The 22,165-nt window shown below is 42.2% G+C and overlaps 1 protein-coding gene and 1 pseudogene across 5 annotated transcripts in view; one reads left to right on the plus strand and one right to left on the minus strand.

Annotated features, from left to right (window-relative positions):
* sipa1 (signal-induced proliferation-associated 1) overlaps positions 1-22,165 on the plus strand; it is a 103,783-nt gene that overhangs the window by 78,610 nt on the left and 3,008 nt on the right. The window contains exons 9-16 of one of the 5 annotated variants that reach the window (XM_043682663.2): positions 5,346-5,620; positions 7,136-7,339; positions 8,793-8,913; positions 13,548-13,725; positions 14,078-14,173; positions 14,673-14,739; positions 17,943-18,021; positions 18,373-19,495. In XM_043682663.2, coding sequence (XP_043538598.1) covers positions 5,346-5,620; positions 7,136-7,339; positions 8,793-8,913; positions 13,548-13,725; positions 14,078-14,173; positions 14,673-14,739; positions 17,943-18,021; positions 18,373-18,519 — 1,167 coding nt within the window. In that variant the 3' untranslated portion in view covers positions 18,520-19,495. The other 4 variants (XM_087983770.1, XM_087983771.1, XM_087983772.1 and 1 more) reach the window with 4 other exon arrangements.
* Positions 1-22,165, minus strand: part of LOC148136199 (uncharacterized) — a 104,510-nt pseudogene that overhangs the window by 77,102 nt on the left and 5,243 nt on the right.

A 22,165-nucleotide genomic window follows, 5' to 3' on the forward strand; every position in this document is an offset into this window, starting at 1 on the left:
ATCAAATATTTGCCAATGTTTCTTCATTCTTTCATAGCAATCAATAGTGATTGTAAAAACTGACATGTTTGTGAGAACTGAATCCTGGTGGCCTGAGGTTGTGTGAGGATTTCATAATAGCTTGAGTATTAATATCCTTCCCTAATATCCTTTAGGGAAGGAAACTGCCATCCTTATCTGGTCTACATGTGACTCCAGACCCATGCAACATGGTTGGCTCTTAACTGCCCTCTGGGCAATTAGAGACAAGCAATAAATGCTGGGCCTGGTCAGCGACGTCCTCATCCCGTGAATGAGTGTAAAAAAGTCAGTGTTCAATTTTCCTTTCGAACACACATGATAGTGAACGGTTGGAAAAGAGATTTCAAAATCTGACTCACTCACACTACAAGCTGGCCAGCCTGGAAAACCTTGACACACAACTGTTGAACAATAAGGGTTTGTGTTTCTGCAGTACCTTGAATGAAGTAAAAAATCCAGGGGAGATTCACAAAGAAGGAGAGGACATGAGAGGGTCTGGGAAGAATTTCCAGAATTTGGGGTCACCAATTAAGACTGGGGTTCTTTAAAATTGATAAAGTGCAAGATATTTTGAAAGGTTGGGGGAGGTTATGAATATCAGGAGGGAGCCAAAACCATAGAGGGATTTAAAGACAACAATGAAAATTTAAAATGGCATTGCTGAACTGTGCTTTTAAAATTGCAGTCCACCATAAGCTTAGGACTCCTCAAAGATATGACATCCAACTATGTACCGTTTGAAGTTTAGTTGTGTAATTACTGTTGCAATGTAGGAAATGTAACAACCAAACTTCCTTTGTCACATTTTATTCAAAAGACAGCATTTTTGTTCGTACACTAGTCCCTTAGTGCTGTCTCTCCATATTCCTTTTCTCTCTCCATTTTTGTTTGGCTTCTTTATTTTCTCCTTCTCCATCCTCATTGTATCCCTCCATAACTCATTCTCTCTCTCTCTCTCTCTATTTTCATCCACTCTCTTTCTCTTCCCTTCTCAGTCCTGTCTTCTCCATACTTGTTTTCACTTTATCTACATTCCCTCTTTCTTCATGTCCTCTCTATCCTCCTTCCCTCCATTCTAATTCTCTTTCTTTCTATGCTCATTCATCTTCACCGTGCTTCTTTTCTCTTTTTCATTTCTCTTGCTGTCTATCTCTCTGTCTCTTAATCCTCAATCTTTCCATTTCTTTCTGACCCTTCTTGTCTTCTCTTTCCATTCCCAGCCCCTTTTACTTTGTGACTTACTTATTTTAAATCCCTTGCCTTGAAACACAGGATTCCATCTATGTTTTTATGGTTCTTAATCATTTGTGGTGCTGCTTCTAATATATTGAGAAATGGAAATTTAACTACGTTATAAACTTACTACTTTTTGTCAATTCGTCCACCTTACTGACTTTATTTTTGAGCTTATTTTCATAGAATCATAGAATCCCTATAGTGTGGAAACAAGCCATTCAGCCCTACAAATCCACGCCGAACCTCCGAAGAGTAACCCATCCAGACCCATTCCCCTACTACTCTACATTTACCCCTAACTAATGCACCTTACCTACACATCCCTGGATACTACGGGCAATTTAGCTCGGCTAGTTCACCTAACCTACACATTTTTGGACTGTGGGAGGAAACTGGAGCACCCAGAGGAAACCCACGCAGACACAGGGAGAACATGCAAACTCCACGGAGACAGTCACTTGAGGCTGGAATTGAACCCAGGTCCCTGGCACAGTGTGGCAGCAGTGCTAACCACTAGGCCACCGTGCCTCCTCAGAGTTATTTTCCATACCTCGCATTACCTACAAACTACACCAAAACTGAAGCTATCAGATTCTCACTGGGTGAAGTTAAAATGTTATTTGTGTCAGTATTAATAAATGGGTTTGTGGCCACGTTGATGGAACATAACACACTGTCACTGCCTCAAATCAGACTCTTTGCATGGTGACCAACAGCCCCAGGAAGCTATGTCAAACATACATAGGTCCTTGGTTAGACCACACATGCAGTTTTGTTAAAACAGTTCTGGTTTCCATGTTGCAAAATTGGCATAAAGGCATCTGGGAAAGTGCAAAACAAATTTACAAAGATAATACCAGAACTGAGAGCTGACAGCATAACAGGAAAATGTGAACAAACTAGGGTTCCCTTCTCTAGGAAAGGGAAGGTTGAGGGGCGACCTGATGGATGTCCTTAAGGTGATGAGAGGATTTGTTGGTGGAGATCTGGCGAGTATGATTCCACCAGTGGGGGAGATTGGAAGTCAGGGTCATAAACTTAAGACAGTTATGAATGAATTTAATAAGGGAATTCAGAAGAAACACCTTTGTTTAGAGGATGGTGAGAAAGGTTGAATCTGCAACCACAGAAAATAATTGAAGCAATTAGAATAAATGCATCTAAAGTGCTGTTCAATAAACACCAGAGAGAAAGGAACATGTAATGGAAAAGCTCAGCAAGTCTGGCAGCATCTGTGGAGGGAAATCAGAATTAATGTTTCAGGTCAAATGACCCTTCCTCCGAACTGTTAACTCTGATTTTCCCCACAGATGCTGCCAGAACTGCTGAGATTTTCCAGCAATTTCTGTTTTTGTTTCTGATTTACAGCACCTGCGGTTCTTTTGATTTTTATAAGATTACGCTGACAAGGCGAGATAAAATAATTAGGGAATCTTGTTTGGAGTATAACACCAATATGGAGCAGTCAGGCCAAATGCGTTATTTCTGTGCTGTACGTTCAGATTGTGAGGAATTGTGGGATAGGGGCTAATACTCAGAGACAGTCCCCAGTTGAATGACCTGATCAGTTAACACCAATCTTACTGAGCAGATGTTGCTGTTCACAGTAAATTGCTGCATAGCAGCTAATCAAAATATTGAAAAGTAAATATTTTATAAATGGGAATTATCCTGAACATCTTTGTTTTACAAGGTGGCAGCCTGGTTCAGTCTCCTCTTCCTCAGTAGATGCACCTTTCCTAGGCCGGAACCTGTACAGGACAATACTAACCTGATAACTGTCTTTCCCTTTAATTGTTTTCTGTGTGCCATAGCAATAATAATACTGAATGGATTACTCTATGGTTGTGCTTTACGTGTTGAATGTCCGTCCAATAGCCAGCCAGTTAAGGAGCTGAACCTGTGTTGTTTGTGTGTAACGTAAAGTCATAGCGACGTGCTGATTCTGCATATTGTCGGTCCGATGTGCATCTCTGTAACCACTGGCTGAAAAAAAATGAATAAATCATGACTGTTGCATCCACCTTGTAGCTTGCCGTCTTTTTTCCTTGTGTTTCTCTCAATGTTACTCAGCCTCCCCGCAGCCCTTTGCTCTTGTAATCGCGTCACTTAACACATCCTGTGGCTGAATATCTGGGATGGACACTTAATGTTCTAAACCCATGGCCTTACCCACACCAGACCCGCTCCCCCACTGCTGGAAAGACCACAAGACATAGCAGAAATTTGGCCATTCGGCTCATCGAGTCTGCTCCGCCATTCAATCATGGCTGATAATGGTGTATAATGGTGATAATGGTGGCCCTTGGTGCTACCTTTTGGATGAGACATTAAAACTTACATCTGCACTCTCCAGTGGGCCGTAAAACATCCTCGGCCTCTATTTCGAGGAAGTGTAGCAGGACTTCTCTCCCCCAGCTCCCCAACCCCCTTGGTGGCTTGCATCCAATATTTATGCTTAATGCAATATTAGTGAATAAAGTGCTGTGTTTTTTTAAATCCTATTATAGTTTGAGGAATATATGGAACAGCCTGAGATTGGCCTGTGTCTATATTCACCCAAAACAACACCCTATTTCCTCAGGACAGACCATTACTGGGGCACCTAGGTTAATGAGATAGTCTTAAAATCAGAGGCACGCCACTCAGTTTAGGTAGGACTTCCCATTACAAAAGGTGATTTAAGTGTGAAAATCTGTCACACAGAAACAGCAGATGCCTGCTCAATACATTTTAAATCTGAGATTGATAAAAAGATTTGTCAGCTGAGGTCAATACAAATCAGCCATAATCTCATGAATTGTGATGGAACAGGCCCTCCTTCTGTTCCTGTCCTAAATTTTGCAGTGGACATGTGGTTTGATATCACAGGAGGCTGGACAGGGTGGGTCCACCTACACTAGAATTTTAATAGCAAGACATAAACACTCGTGGGTCCATAGTTAGTGGAATTTTAACTGTACCCTGGCCTTCCTGTCACCTTCAATTTCCTACTTGCTCTGCCCATGACTTCATAAGAGGAAGCTGTAATAATCTGTGAAGGTCAAAAGGAAAGGAGGGCTAGTGAGTAACTGAGCCTCCTGTATTTCAGCTTTGGAATTCTCCCATTAAGGATCCACATCTCCCTTGTAGCTACATCCTCTGTCACTTCAGTAGTTAGCAGGAGAAAACAAGTGGCTAGTATGGATGCAGTGCTATCCCAGAATAAACGGTGGTGATGAGAGCCCTGTGTTGAGCATGGTTTACTTAACAGTTTCCAGAACACAATGAGCTAATTTAGTCTGATTTGAACATACGATCAGGCCAACAGGATATACTGTATACTATTACATTGGATTTACAGCATTGCTGTTGGGCAATATTTATGCTGCTTCTGCATCTTCTCCCATCTTATTCAATATTTTATATCAATCTTATTTTCCTTTCTTCCTCATGTGCTTATCTAGACCTTCTTCAATGAATCTAAAATATTTTTTGATAAATCTGTTTGTTGTGAGTTCCGTTCTCTCTACTCTTTGAATAAAGAAGTTACTCTTTAATCTCTCACTGGATTTATTAATGGTCATCTCATGGCCCGCTATCTATGCAATTTTCCCCCTTAACCCAGCCATCCCACCTGATGAGTCCACATCTACCCATGGTAAACTGTTTCGTCATTTTAAAGACCTTGTTCTCCTTACCACTCAATTATAAACACCTTAGAGGGTTCAAAGGATGTGTACTGAGAAGCTATTTTCCCTGACTGGTTAGTCTATTTATTTAGGCCATCTCAGTCTCAAGATCAGGCATCAGCTGTTAGAGACTGAGATGAAGAGAAATCATGTTAGTCAGAGTGTTGAATCTCTGGAATTTTCTACCCCAGAGGGTTGGTTGGACCAAGGTTGAGTGTATTGAAGACTGAGATGGCTGAATGGATGCTCAGGATATCAAAGGCATCATGTGGGGAGGTGAAATTGAGGGAGATTAAATGTGATCTGACTTGATGACAGTGTATGGCCTATTCATGTTCCAATTGCTTTTCTGGGGCACAAAACCTTTGGGCCTCTGTGGCATTTCTTGATAGTTGTCCACCATTGTATTTTCAACAGGTCGTAACCACAGGATGTGAAACGGAAGAGCTTGTCCTCCTCAGGAACAGTGTCCACCATCTGGGCTTTCAAACCAATGGAGAAGGAATTGTGACCCAGGTGGAGAAGAAAGGCTATGCTGATCTGAAGGGCCTAAAGCTTCACAGCCGGTTGGTCAGGATCTGTGAGATTCCAGTGGTGTCCCTGTCATTCAAGGAGAGGGCAGAGTGTCTGAGGAAGGCCAACAGCGTGAGGATAACCGTCATCCCGCCTGACAACAAGGGCAAGCCAAGAATGTAGGCATTCTGTCACAGCAGGAAGATGATAAATGAAGTTTGTCCTTATTTTATTGGCTAGATCTACATACCATTAATGTGAGGATATACTTGCCTATGGAAACGGATGTGGGAGGGTGAAGGTGCAGAAGGATGGAAAGGGTGAAAATTTTGAGTGGATAACCTTTTGTCAGGATCCTTATCAAGTTGAAGTGTTCATTTGACCCTCTCTGATCTCCATAGCTGCATAGAGGGTACAAAAGAGAAGCCTAGGGGAGAGCTGACCACTAGGAAAGGGGAATTAGGGTGTTATTGGAGTTGGGGGAAACTGAATGTTTCCAAAATGTTCTGAATTTTTTTCTATCTGTTGGTTGACAATGTATATCTTTTAAGGGGAATGGGGTCAAGAAGCTATCGATGGTAATGGAAGCTATGAACAAATAGGTAAGAGCTGTTAACAGTGGGCTAGGAGATACTTAATGAAGAGCAGAATATGGTGTGGGAACCGCTAACAGGGAACCAGAGTTAAAAATGGGAAGCAAAATGAGGAGCCAATGGAAAGAGAAGGAGCTGTTAAGCGATAGTAGGAGATAGTTGGGGTGGGAGTTCGGGGTGTAAGTGGAGCTTGGATGAGAAGCATGAGTTGTTAATGCTTCTCTTAGCTTAACTTCACAGCTGCATGAATGTAACATGCAATTTTCTGATTGATGGAAACTTTAGGAGGAAGGGCTGTCATTAATGATGAACCTGCTCCCCTCGCAAATAAGGCCCTGATTTACTTATTTGAAGGACAAAGCAACAAATTGCTGGAAAAGCTCAGCAGGTCTAGCAGTCTGTGGAGAGAAATCAGAGTTAACGATTCGGGTCAAGTAACCCTTCCTCAGAACTGGAACGTTAATTTTGATTTCTCTCCACAGATGCTGCCAGACCTGCTCAGCTTTTCCAGCAGTTTCTTGTTTTGTTTCTGACTAGCAGCATCTGCATTTCTTTCAGTTTCTTTTCATTTATTTGAGGGAATTGGCATGCCGGACCTGTGTTGAGATATGTATTGACAACCAGGATAGGGCCTTTACAATAACCATCAAGGGTGTTGGGGTAGAGAGGGAAGAACAAAACAGGATTCCGGGATACTGTCCAGTAATCCAGGAAGTATGTGCCTGCATGTATGACTGTTTCATCTCTAAAGACTGCAGCTAGAGGCCCACTCCAGGGAATTGAATACTGTGTCTTGAATGAGAACAGAGACCCCATCCACCCTTTCAGATGGAAATAAATACACCACTGTGCTGTGTTGGAAGAAGAGCAGGGGCGGTTTCCCTGGTTTTGTGCAGTCCAAAATTTATTCCTCAACCAACGTGACTTTAAGAAAAAAAATTGATCTGGTCACTATCACATTTCTGTTTGTGAGATCTTGCTGTGTGTAAATTGACTGCCACTTTTACTCAACCTCACAGTAGTGACTGCACTTTGGTGCTTTAAGATGCCTCGAGGAGGTGAAAGGCATAGACTCAATCTGAGTTTTTTCTGTCTCTGAAGGAGTTTTTCTGAGCTGTACCGAAAGTCAATCGAAGAGACCGAGCGAAAGGGTGACAGAGTGACAGACTCAGGCCTGGGGTCTCCTTGCTTGCGATTCCTAAGGACGTCCTCACTCCAAGAAACCCGCAACATCAGTTCAGAAGGGGACCAGTGCCTGACGATGCGTAGCTGCTCTCTAGAGAAGACGTCTGTCCAAAGCCAGAGGTAATTATGAATGAGTGAATTGCATTATGAAAGCAAAGCACAGCGGAGGTCCCAAGAAGCATACACAAAATAATCAAGAAAAGGCTAATAATATTTGCCTTTCTAACTCATGGGCTCAAATGAAAAGCGGTGGATGTTTTATTGTAACCATACAATGCCCTAGTTCGACCACAGCATAGTTAGGAAGGATATACTGTTCTTGGAAGGAGTGCAGCGTAGATCACCAGTATGTTGCCAAGGCTTTTCAAGATGTGGCAGTGCCAGTGATGGACTGGGGTGGACAAGGTCAAAAGTCACACAACACCAGGTTATAGTCCAACAGGTTTATTTGAAATAACAAGCTTTGGGAGTGCTGCCCCTACACCTGATGAAGGGCAGCGCTATGAAAGCTTGTGGTTTCAAATAAACCTGTTGGACTATAGCCCAGTGGTGTGTGATTTCAAGGCATTTCAAGGATTAGATAAGGAGAGATGACATAATGAGATTTGTTTTCCATTAGAATATAGAGTATTCTGGCATGATTTGAATTTAGGGTTTTGACTGTAATTGATGGTGTGGAATATTCCTTTTTTGCTGGTGGTGGTGGTGAGTGAATTCTATGACAAAGGAGTGTAATGTAATAACTGGATCAAGCCAGGCCATTGTGAAGAAAAGGTAGGAAAAATGCCTTTGTACTAAAGGCAGTAGATACCAGCTGAGTTTAAATTCAGGATTAATAGAGTTTTGCTACACTACAGTAATGATAAAGGGCTTATGCCCGAAACGTTGATTTTCTCGGATGCTACCTGACCTGTTGTGCTTTTCCAGCACCACACGTTTTGACTCTGATCTTCAGCATCTGCTGTCCTCACTTTCTCCTAGACATAAGATACAGACCAGCCATGGGCTCACTGATTTACTGAATAGAAAGCAGGGGCTGACTGGTTCCTGTGAATAAGTGAGTAATACAAAACCAAATAAGGGATAGATTAGGGCAAGTGGTCAAAGCTCAGGTAGGTTCAAGGGAGTTTTTTTTAAAACAGAAGGGAAAGCTGCATGGAAGGAATTTCAGAGTTTGGGGCCAAACAGTTAAGGGGCATGTTCATGATAAAGAGATTAAAACTGAGGATCGATAAGACATTAGAATTTAAAAATCATCATTGTAGGGGCTGGAAGAGGTTAAAGGAAAAGCAGACCCTGGAGACACATAAAAACAAAGATAAGAATTTTAAAACGACAACAGGAGAGAATCTAAGTCAGTAAAAGTACAGAGGAGTGAACAGGACTTGGTGTGAGTTAGAGTATAGGCAACAAGAGTTTTAGATGTGCTGTGGCTAAGTTGTTTTAGCAGAAGATCAGCTGAGATAGTGATTGGTGTATATCAAGCCTTACATTATAGGAAGGCTTGCTGATGACAATTTTAGCATGGACTTTTATGAACCACTGTTTGACAGCTGGAGTTTCTCTGTTTCAGGAACAAGGAGGACACTGACTTCAGTTCCCTAAAGACATCACCCCCTGATCTCATCTTGGCTGCAAACTCTCAGCATCTGCTGCCTTCTGGAAACCTGCAGCCAGATCCAGGTGACACCCAGGTCAGTAACGCAGCTGAGCTGAAAGCAGAATTCTTGCCCTGTGACGTGTGTGGGGATTTTCGATCTTTGATTTCCGACGCTGCTCAAAGTAGCTAGAGTTAAGTTGGAAGTTGATGTGTTGTCTTCCATGGCCCCCCCACCGCCCACCACCACCCTCTCCCCTCATATCAATGAATGAATATGAGCTAATGAAATGATTGGTTCTTTTGAAGGAAATTAGATCATTTATACAGTAACTGCAGCTCCTGCCAATCAGGCGAAGTTATGGCTTCAATGACTTAACAGGTGCCCCCCAAAAAAACAAAAGGATATTCAGAGTATTAACCTGTGAGGATTGGCAGACTGTGGAATAGTCGAATTTAATTTCTATGATTGCTGATCTACAAAGGGGATTGCTTGGAAGAAGACCATACTGTAGCACCTAGACATTAATATCAAGCCTCTTCTGGTCTGGTACATACACCCATGTTATCAACATGAAAGAAATCCTATGGTACTGATCTCGGTGCAGGTTGCTCATGTTTTTGGTACTGACTGAGGATTTGAACTCTGTGGGTGCACTGAAAATTTGCCTCATACATGTACCACCTTTGCTTCGTGAAGGTCGACAAGAAACTCTTTCATGTGCAAGTTGCATTATTTGTCAATCTGTAAGAAATATGTTCTGATGAGGCTCTTTATCCTCTTTATAGATTTATTCCAGTTTTTAATGGTTTTAAGTATTGTACTCAGTATCTTGCTGTGTTTCACTACTTCTGTATATTACTCAGCCTGTAAATAAATCTGAATATTAGTTTTAGCTGTACCCATTGCTTTAATAGTGTGTTTTATTTTGTTTGGCTTTTCATCAGAAGTTGGAAAATGAGTCAGGCATCCCATATTATTTGGTGAAGTGGGAGGGTAAGGTTTATCCAGTCTACGATATACAGGGACATGGATTACAGATTTTAGTGGTGTATTTTCAATCAAGAATGCAAAGTAAAAATGTTCCCCCAAGCTCCAATTTCAGGTTCTACCGAGCAACCTGGCCATAATTTATTTAATATACTGTGAAAAAGGCACTCAGGCTCATGACTGGGACAAAATGTACAATCTGAGGATCCAACCTGAACTTGATGGAGCTGTAACCTTGATATAAAATCAGGACTGTACAGCATAAAATATCAGAGCAGAATTTGGCCATTCAGTCCATCAAGTTAGCTCTGTCATTCGTTCACAGTTGATAAATATCTCAATCCCATTCTCCTGCCTTCTCTCCATTGATCCCCTTACTAATCAAGATCCGATCTATTGTTGTCTTAAATATACTCAACGACTTGGCCGCCATAGCCTCCTGTGGCAATGCTTTCCACAGATTAACCACTCTCCAGCTGAAGAAATTCCTCCTCATCTCACTTTGGCCCATTGTGCTAGTGCTGCACTCTATTCCAAAAACATGCTGCCTTTACTTGGGCCACAGATGGCAGTAAAGCTGACTGTGGCCTGATAAAACAAATGTTAAAGACATTTAATGATGGAATTCTTGAAGGGTTCTCTCAGTACTTTGTACAATCCCGGAATAAATAAATTTGAACTCCCAGTTGAGGGAAACAACAAGACTGTTGTGACTATTGGCTGGGTGGTGGGAAATTTGCACAATTCGTCTCTAATCCCCCACTACCCTGCCTCAGACTGAATGAACTGATCCAGGAAGTGACATTTTTACTAGATCCCTGTTAAAGTGGGAGGTGAATCAGCATTCACTGCACATGGCAGAAACTTATTCAGTGGGCTGACTGTTCTCATATGCAATGAGGAACTGCTCAATGTTACCTTTCCCTTTATTAAACTTATGAATACATTCCAACATGTCTGGCACTCTAAAAGAGCTGTTACGATTAGTTCTACCATCTCCCACACCCCTGATCCTTCTCCTTGGCCCTTTTCTCTCAAATTTCTATCCAATTCCTTTTTGAAAGCTAGTTTTGAATTTCCTACAGTTTGGGCAACTTATTTCAAATGAAAACCCTCGAATTGAGATCATTTGTTTTGTGGACACAATCCTTGACCTTTGATATTTTATATAACTTCAAACATACTGAGTCAAGTTGCTCTAATGTAAACAGACCTAACTGAAACAAACTGATCCTGATGAGTAAGGTGTTTTGAATGAGGAATCAATCCAGTCACCCTTTTCTTAACCTTCTTCAAAACCTCAATATGATGTCAGGAGACCAGAACGGGAGATTGTATTTTTCATGAAATCTGAACCAAACTCTGGTAACATCTATTTTAACTCCTCCTCCTCCTCTATTTTGAATCTTTTCCCTGGTGTTCTCACCCCCTCAATATCTCTGTGAACTCCCCAGCCCTCTAAGACCCTGGCAGTTCTTCAATTCCAGCCTTTTGTGCATCCCCTCCTTGTTTCTTTGTGCTATACCATTGGTGGCTGTGCCTTCAGCTGCCTGAGCCTCACATTCTGGAATTCCCTCGGCAAGCTGTTTGACTCTCCTTTTTTAAGAAGCAGCTTAAAAGCAAGCTTTTGGCTACTTGTCTTTATGGAGCTTGGTGTCAAACGTTTTGTCCGATTTATGTTGCTGTGAAGAGCTTTTGCGCATTTTACTATGTTACAAACATTGTATAAAAGCAGGCTGTTGTGGTTGTCTGTTTCAAAGATAAAATGATCAGATCTGTTTACAACCTGTTATATGTACAACAATCAGAATTTGAAATTATGTCCAATTTCAAAGTGGATTGCTTGTGTTATAGATCATACCCTGAGTATCTCAAACAGGCAGCTCTTTTCCTTTGTGTTTCTGCTGAGGACTCAAAAACTGCTCATGCGGAAGGATGAAAATGTCTGGAGGGGATTGCACCATCCTTCATCTTTGGAGGGATGCTCAGAACAATTGTCCTTCTTAAGTATTTTATCAGAAAAAAAATTGCATTGATATGCTCATTTGTTAAGAGATGAAAGATGCGCGTAAGAAAAGATCAAATTAAAATTTTAAGCATGTTTTTTACTTTTACTGTAAAAGTCACACTCAAGAAAGATGAAGGGTAAAGTGTTGTCATACTATAGTGCGGGTAGGGATGACTTTATCTAACTGCAGTATTACTTTTCATTTTCCACCAGCAAGGGAAATATTATCTGCTTATTTTCCAGGAATCAATAAGGAAAAAAAAACTTCTGTCTCTGGTAATATCTTTGACAAATTTATTTCCATATTCTTTCATGGATGAAATGCAGCCTTTTCGCTTAAAGACCCAAGAATCTCAAATCACAGAATATCTGACAACAATGTACTAGTACTATACATGAACACAGCATGTGTTTGAGTACTGTGCACAGTTCTGGTTTTCATGTGACAAAATGAACATGCGGCACTGGAGAAGATGCAAACAGGATTTGCAATAATGATGCCAGAACTGAGAGGTTATAACCACCAGAATAGTTTGAATAGGCTGGAGTTTTGTTCCTCTCTAGGAAAGAGAAGGCTGAGGGGAGACTTTAGGAGATTGCTAGATGTGGAGAAGGTCTTCCTACTTGAGGTGGGGGAGAGGATGAGGGAAACAAGACTACAAGAAGGGCCCAAAAAAATGGGTTGTCATCAAACAAATGCAATAGGAGATTCGGGAGAAACTTCAGTGAATGGTGAGCATGTAGAATTTGCATGGAAAGGTTTTGGTAACGAGCACACGGGAAAATTTAAGGGGAAACTGGATAAGTACTTGAGGAAGAAATATTGATAAACAGAAGGGTGAAGGAGACTTCTCTGGAGCAGAAATGTGGGCTGAAAGACCTGTGACTGTGCTGTAATGCTGTGTAATTCTGGAACAGCGCCATATGTTTTGGATAGCATTTGTCTGTCTTTAAATTAAAATGTACTATTGGGCTGAAATGATATTGTGTATATGTTTAACTTCACCTTCCCACCTTCTTGCCCTCCCCCTTAATCCCTTTCAGAAACCATTACTGGATCCCATATTGTCTGTATCCATATCCTCCCCCGACACAGAAATCCTATTTTAGATTTGATCACTTTTTCTCACACAAACTGACCCTTTTAGGCCCAACCTCTTTACTCTGTTTCTCCTTGTGTCCACTCCATGCTCTAGGTCTCACTCTTCTCTCTCTCACCCAGAAAATGATGGGTCCAATTTCTGCTCCACGACTTGAGCCTGTAGCCAGACTGACACTCCTCAGGGAGAGTATCACTGAAGGAACACTGCACTTGTTGGAGAAGTGCCATCTTACAGGCGAGACACGAAAACAAACCCTGCTTCCTTTGCCCCACCCCACTCCACCATCTATCTATATGGGCAGATGTCAACAATCCCAAGGCCAATGCTGGAAGAAGAATTGTGGGGTGGGAGGGGGTGTTTGGTGGTTCTCCTAATGTCCTGGAACCAATATTCTTCTCTCAACTACTTCCACAAAAAAGACAGATTAACTGCCCATCAATCCTATCATGCAAAATGACTGATGCATTTGGCTACATACCATTCTAAAGTAATGTGCTGTGTATGACAACGTGTTAAGGTAGTGTATGAATGTAAGTATAACATTATTACAAGTCCAAGAACAATTTCAGTAATGCTACCAGAAGCCCCCATGGTCATGCAACTGATAGATGTTTCTGATTCCAATCTAGGCTGCTATTCTCCAACACACTCTCTCTGGGACCAACTCTGCAGGGATTTTCTCCAGTTGTTCCAGCGGCTCTGATCCTGACCTTCAGGACCCCCAACAGGCCCTTCGGACTGAATCCATGTTGAGCGATTCACCTGCTGGTTCCAACCAAAACTTGCCACCTGACCTCAAATTAGATGGTAAAATAACCGCATTGGGGTGAGGAGAGATAATTGGAAAATGCTCGGGTTTCATAGTCATCATGGGAAATTTTATTTTCTAGCCTCATCCTTCCCTCAGGGGCAAAGACTCTGAGCTGTGTTTCTACTCTTGCTTGCTGCTAGGTTTGGCTTGGTGTAAGGTTCCCAACAGTTGAGTAGTCTACTAGTAGTCTACTAAACACACATAAGGGGCAATTAGATAAGGTACATCCAATAGCTAGCCCCACACAAAGTGTCATGATGGAGGAGGAAGGGTAAGGAATGATTCAGAATAACACTGAGAAGACATCTCATTCTGTGAGAGTTACGTTATTTCATCTTTCCCTTTTAGATACTGTGACCTCTGATAACTCCAACACTGAATGGCAGTCACTGGCAGACATAGCTTCATACTGTGATAGCCTGGTACAGTCTCTTTCCTTGGAAGGTGAGTAGGTTGCTGAATGGAACACTTGGTCCATGAAGTGTCTTCGTTTGGTTTTATTCTTAGGTGGGAGGGCGAACCACTTGTTTGAAATATATCACAAGGTGACTGGACTGGTATAAGTCACTGTGGTTCTGGCAAGCGGGCTGAGTAACACTTCCCCTTTCCAAGGCCACTGACCTCTCCCCTGTTGCCCAGGGCTATTGACCCATCAATATGGCCCAGGACAGTTGACCTTTCCCCTTTGCACAGAGTTGTTGACTCTTCCCTGTGACCTTGGGCCAGTGCCCCTGTTAAAAAAATTGCAACACTACCAACAGGCAAAATGGTCCGATAACATCACAGCATTTGCCCCTTTGCCCAACCACTGGAGAGGGGCATTGCTCATCACTGGGCATGATTATTTGCTCTCTGTAGTTAGCCCTGTGCCCAACCCTTGAATAGTGGTATCACAACCTCTTGCAGGTGTCACTTGCTCCAACTAATCTTTTTCTTTTATCAGATGAGAGCACAGTGGAGCCATCCAGAGCTGATGACAAGGTTGACTTAATGGAAGCGGGCAGACCAAGGTAGGTTGATCTCGACATCAGAGGGGTTACGTTAGATGGTCAAAGAATTCTGCAAGTGTGTCAAAGTTTCTAAGGACTCAGAACTCATTGATTTGACTATAAGACCATAAAACCTAGGAGCAGAAATTAGGCCATTCCATCCATCAAGTCTGTCTGCCATTTAATTATGGCTGATAAGTTTCTCAACCACATTCTCCCACTTTCTCCCAGTGACCCTTGATACCTTTTACAATCAATAACCTATCTATCTTTGTCTTAAATATACTCAATGAAGTTTGGATACAGATTGACTCAGTTAGTGGTGCACATTTCAACAGTGGTCTCTGGAGGCCTGGGAGGAGAAACGTAGGGAGGTGTTGTATAAGATAGATAAGTGTTTGACAATAGGGTCCCAGGAGTTGATCGCAGTCCTTGCACCAGTACTGAGGGAGCGAGCACTGTAAGATATGCCATTTTTTGGTTGAGATCTTAAACCTGAGTAGTTCCAATCTGTCCTTTCAGATAAACACTGCTTTGAAAAGCAAAACACAAGCATTCTCTTCAGCATCCTGGGTCAATATTTATTGATCATCTAGCATCACTGAAATCAGATGATGTGGGTCGTTATCACATTGTTATTTTTGGGAGCTTGCTCTACACAAATTGGCAATCCTGCATTTCCTGTGTTACAGCAGCAAGTGCACTCCAAAAAAAGTACCACAGTGGCATTTTGAGACATCCAGAGTGATGTGATAAGGCAAATAAAAATGCTGCAATTTCTTTTCACCAGCCACTAAAAGGTCAAACTCTCAGACATTGCTAGGTCAGGGAGAGGATGGGTGGTGAGCAGGGCTGTAGTACCTCAAGCTGTCTGTCAGTGACAGTGTTGAGGCCGGCCAGTGCTGTTCAACAGCATGATGGTGCCATCTGTAGGCTCCTGAGAGTTATTGATTGCAAGTTGAATGGAGGGAGGACTGAGTTTTGTAGTTTCCAATGAACTCATCCAGCTCCCCCCAAACCGGATAACACCACTTTCTTACACCCCTCATCCAAACAAGGGAGATATGGGAAAGTGTCAGAAAGTTTCTCGCTGGGCCAGAACACTGGAACATAAGAAATAAGAGTAAGTAATTTGGCCTCTTGGTTTGTTTCATCATTCGACCAAATCATGGTTGATCTTTTGCCTCAATACCATTTTCCCACACTATCTCCATATCCTTGAAAGTTGCCACCCAGGTTGAAAGGGTTGTTAAGAAGGCATACAGTTTTTAGCTTTTATTAATAGAGGGATCGAGTTCCAGAACCATGAGATTATGCTGCAGCTGTACAAAGCTCTGGTGCGGCCGCACTTGGAGTATTGTGTACAGTTCTGGTCACCACATTATAAGAAGGATGTGGAAGCTTTGGAAAGGGTGCAGAGGAGATTTACTAGGATGTTGCCTGGTATGGAGGGAAGGTCTTATGAAGAAAGGCTGGAGGCTGTTTTCGTTGGAGAGAAGAAGGTTGAGAGGTGACTTAATAGAGACATAAGATAATCAGAGGGTTAGATAAGGTGGACAGGGAGAGCCTTTTTCCAAGTATGGTGACAGCGAGCATGAGGGGACATAGCTTTAAATTGAGGAGTGATAGATATCGGACAGATGTCAGAGGTAGTTTCTTTACTCAGAGAGTAGTAAGGGTATGGAATGCTTTGCCTGCAACGTTAGTAGATTCGCCAACTTTAAGTACATTTAAGTCGTCATTGGATAAGCATATGGACGTACATGGAATAGTGTAGGTTAGATGGGCTTCAGATTGGTATGACAGGTCGGCACAACATAGAGAGCCGAAGGGCCTGTACTGCGCTGTACTGTTCTATGTTCTATCCATTGATAAATTTAGTATCTAGGAATCTATTGATCTATGACTTGAATATACTCATTGACTGAGGCCTCACTGCCCTCTGAGGAAGCAAATTCCAAAGATTCAGCCCACTCTGAATAATTTCTTCTGAATCTCAGTCCTAAATGGCCTGTTCTTTGATTTGAGACTGTGTCCCCTGATTCTAGATCTCTTAGCCAGACAGAAGAAACATTCTTTCTGCATCTGACCTATCAAGCCCTGTACACTTCAATGAGATCACCTCTCATTCTTCTAAACTCTACACAATAGTAAGGCCACTCTTTTCAATTTCTCCTCATAAATCCTCCCAGAAATCAAGTGAGTCTTCATTGCATTCCATCTGGTAAGTATATCCAGTCATAGGTAAGGGAACCAAAAATGTACACGATACTCCAACTGTGGTCTCATTGCAGCAAGACTAATTTACTCATGAGCTCAAATCATCTGGTCATTAAGATCAGCATACATTTGCTGTCCAAATTGTTTGCTCCACTGGCAATTTCAATGATTTATACGTGGGAATACCCAGGTCTTTTCCCACATCTCTCACCATTTAAGAAATACTCTACATTTTTGTTTTAACTGCCAAAGTGGATAGCTTCATATTTTTTCCACAGTATACTCCATCTGCTATGTACATGCTCACTCATGGCCTGTCTAAATCATCTTAAAACCTCTACGCAACCTCCTCATAGCTCACATTCTTGCCTAGTTTAGTGTCAGGATATGCTGAGTTAGCAGGACTCAGACATGACTGAGGCTACACTAAGCTTCCATGTCCCCTGGGTTAAATAGTGGTGAAATCAGAATGGAGAAGTCTGGATTCTAGCCCCTGGAACTAACTATCAACTCGTTGCTCATTCCCTTTTCCCCACCTTGTCGGCAATATCTGAGTGTTGAAGGAAGGAAGACATGGACCGTATTACGACAACTCCAAGGTTTGTTTGCCTACTGGCACTCCCTTCCTGCACTAACCAATCAGTGGACAGCCAAAGCCATACCCCAGTAAAATTCAGTGCCCAAAGACGAGCTTAAAGAGAAAACTTTCAGAAGTGAGCAGACAATTGAATTTCTGTGATATGGTCTGAATTGGGATTTAGAGTAATAGAGCTGTACAGCATGGAAACGGACCCTCCGGACCAACTTGTCCATGCTGACTAGATATCCTAATTTCATCTAGTCCCACCTGCCAGCATTTGACCCATATCCCTCTAAACGCTTCCTATTCATGTACCCATCCAGGTGCCTTTTAAATGTTGTAATTGTAGCAGCCTCCATGATTTCCTTTAGCAGCTTATCTTTTAATCAACTTATTTATTTAATTTTCTTGTTTTTCCTCACAGTCAATCTCCGGCAGGCCTCAATGAGAAAGTGGTTCATTTGGAAGCTATTGTCAAGCAACTGCGTGAGAAGTTGATCAAGGTGAGGCAGCAGGATCAAATGGGCCATGCTGTGAGGTCAGTGATCTGTGTGAAATCAGGGAGGAGGAAACAGGCTCACGGGGAACTGAGGGGAGAAAGCCCCTCGCGTACATCATGCAAGCCCCTAAAACTAGTGCAAAAAGGTTAGGGTTAGAAATCAGATGTAGAGGAAGCTTTACTCTGTATCTAACCCTGTAATTTACCTACTCTAGAAGTGTTTGATGGGAACAGGGTAGTGGGAATTTCATTCCGTATCTAGCCCTGTATTGTACCTATAGCAGACTATGGAATGAAAACCTGGCAAAGTTTTTTGAAATACAACAATGGATTTATTTTTGTTTTCGAAAATCAGGAGCAAGAGGACAAGGCTTTGCTGGAGACTGAGGTGGAGCAGCTGCGGCAGAATAACCAGCGTCTTCATCTGGAGTCACAGACCACGGTGTGCCACCTTTTAAAAGTAACTGAATTACTGTGCCGTACTGCCCCAAAGCCTTCATAGTGTGCATTAAGTAGGAGGGAGTGAGAATTCGCTGGTTCTCTGTACCTGAGTGGGACCTGCCTCTCAGTGGCGAGAAAGGCCAGGCAGTTGTATCTGCCGCTGACTCGTTTTTCTCTGGAATCTTTCGGCACTGGGCTGCTGCTCTGTCAGAGTTCCTTTTTTTTTTGTGTTGTGTTATTCTTTCTACTGTGGTTTAGTGCTTCTAGCATCATAACACTGACAGCACGTTGTGACATCCATGTTTCAGGGAGTACACTTTTTGCCTCCTTTGGTGTTCTGCTAAATTTGGGAACATTTTTGCCGTCACTGTATGGGAACAGGAGTTGACTGTTTGGTCTAGCTGGTCTATGCTTCTCATGAGCCTTCTCCCATCTGTCTCCCCCATTTCCACCTCACCCTGTCAGCGTGACCTTGGCAGCTTTTTTAACTGACGTTTCCCTTAATAATTACAAAATATGACTTTTTTTTAAGCTTTATGGAGTCCAACCAGAGAACATGGGGCTTGTAAATGTTAAAGCTCACGGAGGCCAATGGTGTCAATTTCACCTACACCCTCACCTGGACTTTGCTGCATGCTGTGGGTTGGGTTGTGGTGGGGTTGGTGTGATAGCACATGGAACCAACGTGTGGTTAGCATGTGCACCATCTACTGTTTGGCAGTGTGAAGAAAGTGTGCAATTCAATATGGCAGAAAGGATGCAGAGATGCTGATTTGACCTTGTCGATGAATCCATGCCTTCCAGCCTCTCAGCCCTCCAGTGGCCAGGAGATGAAAGACAGCAAATGTCACCATTCATAAGGTGATCAGCCTGGGGTAGACCCTTCGAAAAGGAGCTGGGTTTTCCTTAGCACTTGTGCTGCATCACGTCAAATCAAATTAATGTGGAAAATTACGCCAAGTTTTCCCATAGCTTATGTAATACATTCCAAAGCCAAACAGAAAAATCTTTAAATAAATAATAATCTTTTTAATGTCTTCTGTTTTTTTGTGTGCATCAGTGAGAGGATTGTCCTACTTTGGTCTTGACAAATGTACCCAAATGAAGTTTAGCTACAGTAAGACTGTCTCTACACTGTCACCATCAAAAACTCTCAGGACAGGGGGACAGAACAGGGTTAGATACAGAGTAAAGCTGTGTACCCATCACACACTCCCAGGATAGGTACAGCTCAGGGTTAGATACAGAATACAAAGCTCCCTATATGCTGTTGTCATCATATATTCCCACGGCAGGTACAGCATCAGGTCAGATACAGAGTAAAGTTTGCGTTACATTGTCCTCCTCAAATACACCCAAGTCAGGTATAGCATAGAATTTGAGAGCAAAGCTTTGTCTACACCGTCCTGATCAAGTACTCCCAGATACAGCATGAAGTTAGATACAGAGTAAAGCTTCCTCTATATTGTCCCCATAAAATACTCTTAGGATGGGTACAGCGCAGGGTTACATACAGAGTAAAGCTCCGTCTGTACAGTTCCCCATCAAAAATTCCAAAGGAAGATCCAACAGGTCCATCTACATTGTCCTCATCAAATACTCTTGGGGAAAGTTTTGCACTGCTTAGATACTTCTCCCCAGCTGAGGAAATCTTCTCAGTGAAGTGAGGACAGAACAGCATTGACAGGGTCCAAAAAGAAGACCTTGTCGCCCATGTTATCAGTCCTGTTTCAAAGAAATGGAATAAGTGAGGAAACATTAAAAGAGAAAGGAAGATAAAGTGCTTTTAAAAAATACAGTACATTGAAATGAAATTCCAGTCAACAAAAATAACTTATGTGTGTATGGTACCTTTAATGTCATTCAATTGTAATAAGACACTTTGCAGATATTTGCAGGCACAAATTGATATTCTCAAAAGCTTGGTTAAAGGAGCAGATTTTAACTGAAGTTTTAAAGGCACGAAGAAAAGTAGAGATTTTTAAATGTTTGAATTTCAGAGCTTAGGATCAAGACAGTTGAACGCACAGACAATTGTGGAATGCTTAAGATTGGATTTATATAAGAGACCGGAAAGTTTTATACGGGCGGCACGGTGGCTCAGTGGTTAGCACTGCTGCCTCACAGCACCAGGGTCCCAGGTTTGATTCCAGCCTCGGGTAACTGTCTGAGTGGAGTTTGCACATTCTCCCTGTGTCTGCGTGGGTTTCCTCCGGGTGCTCCGGTTTCCTCCCACAATCCAAAGATGTGCAGGTCAGGTGAACTGGCCATGCTAAATTGTCCATAGTGTTAGGTGCATTAGTTAGAGGGAAATGGGTCTGGGTGGGTTGCTCTTTAGAGGGTCGGTGTGGACTGGTTTGGCCGAAAGGCCTGTTTCCACACTGTAGGGAATCTAATCTAATCTAAACATGGAGATTTGTAATACTGGAGGAGGTTTTGCACACACTAAGAATTGAGATCAGACATCATCTCACAGAAGCTGTATTATCCCTTAATAACTTGTGTCTGCAGTAATTGTCAGGAAAATCCTAGATTGCTTCTGTTTTTGGGAAAATCCTAGAACTCTTCAGCCATCTTGAAAATCTTAAACCTCTTCAGCCATCAGGAAAATCCTAGGCCACGACTGATATCAAGAAAATCCCAGGTCTCATCAGCAATGATGAAAAGCACAGATCTCTCCTGCCATCTCGAAAATCCTAAATCTCTACTGACGTCAAGTTAATCTCAGGTTTCATCAGCTATCAGAAAATTCCAGATCTTTCAACCAACAGCAAAGTCCTCTAGCTCTCTGGAAAATACTAGGCCTCTTTAGCCATCAGGAACATCTCAAGCCTCTTTGGATAGGAACTGAAGTTCAGGCTATACTTGCTAAAATGTAACTTTGTATGATCACTCTCTGTTGCATTGTCTTTCTATGTCATGTATACTCTACCTTACCATAGATCCTACAATCCATAGAATTTTCTCCCATTATCAAATCCTCTCTACTCTCACTGACTTTACTGACCATTTAATCTCCTTCCACAGCTATTACTGTTCACATCTGGGCAGTTGCCCTTCATCTATTTGTGTCAAAGAGTCTCAAGGCCAGGTTCCCAATATTCCAGAAGATATTTGACTATCTCAATCTATCCTTGTGTTTTAAGCCTCAAGTTATTTTTTGTTCTGCTCTCTATCAATGGGAGGGGCAAGCCAGTATATTTTTCCACTTTTATGAATATGCAGCCTCCAAACTCAACATCCTTGACATCTGAAAGGTGACATCAACATTCCAAATCTTGGTTGGATTCGATTCAAGGTCCTGAATATCGGCTATTATATTCTGTTTAACTTTCTCCCCCGCTCTACAACAGAGCTTCTTTTGTGGCAACTCTGAATTAGTATTAAAGCTATTGGAAAAACTCAGACATAATTAAAAAGGCTAATGAAATCTTTACACTTATTCTTTAACATGATGTGACTGTCACTGCTGAGGCCCAACATTCATCACCCATAATTTCCCCGGAGAACGTGGCGGAAAAGCACTGCAGTCCTTGGCATGTAGGGACATCTACAATGCAGTAAGGGAGAAGATTGCAGGATTTTGACCCAGTTACAGTGAAGGAACAGCGATATAGTTCCAAGTCAGGATGGTATGCTGCCTAGAGTGGAACTTGCAAGGATGGCGTTCCCAGGCATAAGCTGCCCTTGTCCATTTAGATGCCAGA

This window comes from Chiloscyllium plagiosum, unplaced genomic scaffold, assembly GCF_037043375.1.
Source record: "Chiloscyllium plagiosum isolate Xiang-an unplaced genomic scaffold, Cpla_swu_hap1 HiC_scaffold_46, whole genome shotgun sequence".
NCBI lineage: Eukaryota > Metazoa > Chordata > Chondrichthyes > Orectolobiformes > Hemiscylliidae > Chiloscyllium > Chiloscyllium plagiosum.